Genomic DNA, 3,547 nt, shown 5'->3' with positions numbered 1-3,547 from the left:
CTCAGCTGCTTGCCTTGATCATAGCTCTATCTTAGAACGTATTGCCTTGATAGTTATTGAGCATTCGTTTGCTGCACGTTAGCTATATACCCGACATTGTTGCGTGATTGTTTGATAATTGTGTGGAAAATTGCTCTTAACTTGAGGATAGAACAGCACGTATTCTACTTTGTACGTTTGTAGAACTCGTAGGATAAGTGATTGTTGCACGTTGAAGTGTTGTTTGCGTGTTTGAGCGATTTTGTGCGAAATGAGTACACACGAAGCCTCCAATGAGGGAGCTAATGTTGAGTCGAGTGAGGGCGCTATATTTAGGTCCCTCCAACAGATCATAGATAGGTTGGCACGACTAGAAGATAATAGACCTCCTGCACCTCCCGAACTTCGCCCTAGAGAACCGCTAGCTCGTCCTAGACGAAACCGAGACCCTAATCCCGAATCCCTTAGTGACGACGAGAGTGATGTAGGACCACGACATAGACCAAGAGAGAGGGTTGTCGAGGAGATAACCGATCATGAGGATTACCATAGACGTAGAGCCCCTACACCGAGAGAGAGGGTAGTAGAAGAAATCGTTGAACGGAGATACCCTCCTAGACGTAGAGGCCATAGGCCCCGGGCTCGAGTTTCCGACGAGGAGTCAGAATACGACGATCCACCGCTTAGACCCCTTAGACCAAGAGATAGGATACGTGAGGATGGGTCTGATGCTAGTGAAACACCAGGACTTAGGGAACACCCTCATCCTAGAGCAAGACCACCTAGGTGGGCCGACGTTGTCGAGGAAGAAGGAGAGCATGAACACCGACAACATGGGAGACAAGGTGATACACGCACGGAGCCAAGGAAGTCTCGCTAGTTTCCTTCGGTGAAATGCGGTTTGTACGTGCGTGTCTTATGTTGCCTTTTGGACAACGAATACAACAAGCTCGAAACCAGGGGACACTTGGAGACTCACTAAGGTATTCCTATGGTTAGATTTCAAGAGGATATCCAGGCCAAAGGGCACTCGGAGTCCTTAGAAATCAACACACAAGTCGGACTAAAACAGAGCACTCGAGAGCACTCGGTTTAGGTGATAGATGGAAGGGAAGTTCTAGACAAAAGGGCACTCGGATGATTCCCAATTTTTGATGGAAGATAGGGGTATGAAAGAGGATTCAAAGGAGCTAAACCAACCTTGAATCCACCACGGTTTGACCTTGCACAAGGGTGACACACACACATGCGCAGAAGGCAATACTCTCGGACACACCAAGAAGAAGAAGCAAATATGCAACTCGATTTTTATCAATTCAAAGTCTCCTCATTCTTGACATACAAGGACCTTTAAATAGGCTTGAAACACAGAAGAAAGCAAGGGAAATTCGTGCATAAGGAGGAGCTAACAAAACATTAAAGAAAGGTAATGGAAAACAAGACACCATAAAGTAAGAAAAAAGTGGAAAGTTGTTGGAAGTGGAAGCCCAACGTCTTGCAACGGCTAGGAGGCTTAGAGAAGGTCTTCAGTAGGTTAAAATAATGTAGAAAGCTTCCCCAATTCGTGCTTGATAAAGTTTGGCCGAAATTTGCTTCAAAGGTGGCACCATATCCTCCCCAATGGGTTGATATCTTCTTGGACTTGTGTAGAATATGTTTGGGCTCTTTGGGCTTGGATCTTCAGCCCATTTATTGAAAATACAATCTTAAAATATCTCCTTAGTAGCCCAGGTGTTAGTCCACGAAATCTTAAGTGTTGGACATCACAAACTCCAAAACATTGTGATGTTTTGTGCTTGTTGCCGCTATCGTGTCCTTTGCATTGTATAGCCCCTTGTCGGATGTTTTGATCAGCCATTCTTCAACATATGCATTGATCTTTGAACGTAGGCTTCGAGTCCTTTGTCTTGTGAGTGGAGTCATGGGAATGGTTGGCATGGTAAGCTCGGTGTCCACTTCTTCTCCTCTTATAGCGTCTATGTCATAGTCTTTCTTCTCGTTCGGATTTTGTTCGTCATTGTCCATGTCTTGGTCGATGTCCTCATCACAAGGGGCTGATCTTAAGCTTAAGCCACCTTTGTTCATGGGAAGGGTAGATCTTGAGGCCTACTTAGATTGGGAGCGTCGCATGGATAACATTTTCGAATGTTACTCATATTCGGACCGTAAGAAAGTCCAATATGCGGCTGCTCAACTAGCCGAGAGCGCCTTAGCATGGTGGGATCGTGAGGCAAACGAGAGACGACGTGCTCACATAGAGCCGGTCGGAACATGGAGAGAAATGAAGGTATTGATGTGTAAACAGTACGTACCTCCTCATTTCCACCGAGAGCTCCAACGTAAGTATCGGAGAGTTTCACAAGATGCTAGGACGGTGGAAGAATTCTTTGAAGAATTCGAGCACCTTAGGAGTCGGCTAGAATTAGATGAGGACGAGGAGGCGGTGATGGCTCAATTTCTCGACGGACTTAACGAGCGTATTGCCCGAAAGGTCGAGCGCCATCCGTACCGCAATCTCCATGAGCTTCTGCACCTAGTCGTGCAAATTGAAAAGCAAAACCAAAGGAAACAAACCCGGCTGAGTAAGCTCAAAACTCCTCCTAGTCTTTCCTCGCCAATACCCAAACCGTCGGTCATGCCCCGAAAGGAACTCTCCGAGAACCGTGGCAACCGTGATTATTGGGAAAAAGGAAAATCCCTTGAAACATCGCAAACTAAGCCCACCCATGATGCTCCTCGTGACACTAGAACTAGAGAGATTATGTGTTATAAGTGTCGAGGTAGAGGACACATGGCTCGTGATTGTCCAAACTCCCGAGTAATGATTATCATCGATAAGGGAGAGTACGAGTCTTTAGACGAGGAGGAGGCGGGTGATCTCGAGGAAGAGATTGAGTATCCGGATAGCGGAGAACTCTTGGTTACCCGACGAGTTCTTAGCGCTATGACCAACCCGGACGTGATGTACGCCACGGACTTGCGGAAGGGCTGTTTCTGGAGAGAGTATGGACTAGGTTCGATCACTGGCCAAAGTGGCACTCGAATTCGATCTAGTTCGGGAGATGAGTGGGTAATGGATGGATGGATTCCGGGATCAATCTCTGATCAGATTTGATGCTCGACTTAATCCCGAAACGGAGAGATGAACGAAGGATAGAAGTTGTATTCGGACAAACCAAATCGACCCTCGGACGAACCAAGGTTGAATCTCGGACGAACCAAGAACGGAACACGGACAAACCAAGCTAGAATGATCGACACTAAGTGGAGAGGATTCTGGAAAATAATACTTAGATTGCAAAATGATCAAAAGGTGTTTTCAAATGAGTCTACATGGGTTTTTAAAGAAGAATTACAACAACTAGAATCTTAAATGCAAGTCTTCATGCAAAGCTGCAGAATTTTCGCCATTAATGAGGCAGGTGGGAGTATACTAGCTGTTGGAGAAGTTAGCTTGCCCTCCAAGAAGCTTCCTTTGAGTGTTGTCTTGAGTTTGAAGCAATCTATTCTTGGCAAGTGAGGATAAGTCGGGTCTTGTTCTTTCCGAACGTAAAGAGGCACGCATCTC

At 46.1% G+C, this 3,547-nt stretch overlaps 1 protein-coding gene across 1 annotated transcript; it reads left to right on the top strand.

Annotated features, from left to right (window-relative positions):
• The first annotated feature begins 250 nt into the window (after positions 1–250).
• On the top strand, positions 251–859 carry LOC104825215 (serine/arginine-rich splicing factor SR45-like). Its single transcript, XM_010557498.1, has one exon. The coding sequence runs from the start codon at positions 251–253 to the stop codon at positions 857–859; it is 609 nt and encodes a 202-aa protein (XP_010555800.1).
• The last annotated feature ends 2,688 nt before the right edge of the window (positions 860–3,547 follow it).

Source organism: Tarenaya hassleriana, unplaced genomic scaffold (assembly GCF_000463585.1).
Source record: "Tarenaya hassleriana unplaced genomic scaffold, ASM46358v1 Cleome429, whole genome shotgun sequence".
NCBI lineage: Eukaryota > Viridiplantae > Streptophyta > Magnoliopsida > Brassicales > Cleomaceae > Tarenaya > Tarenaya hassleriana.
Note: the sequence above shows the minus strand (reverse complement) of the source record. Positions and strands in the feature narration are given on the sequence as shown.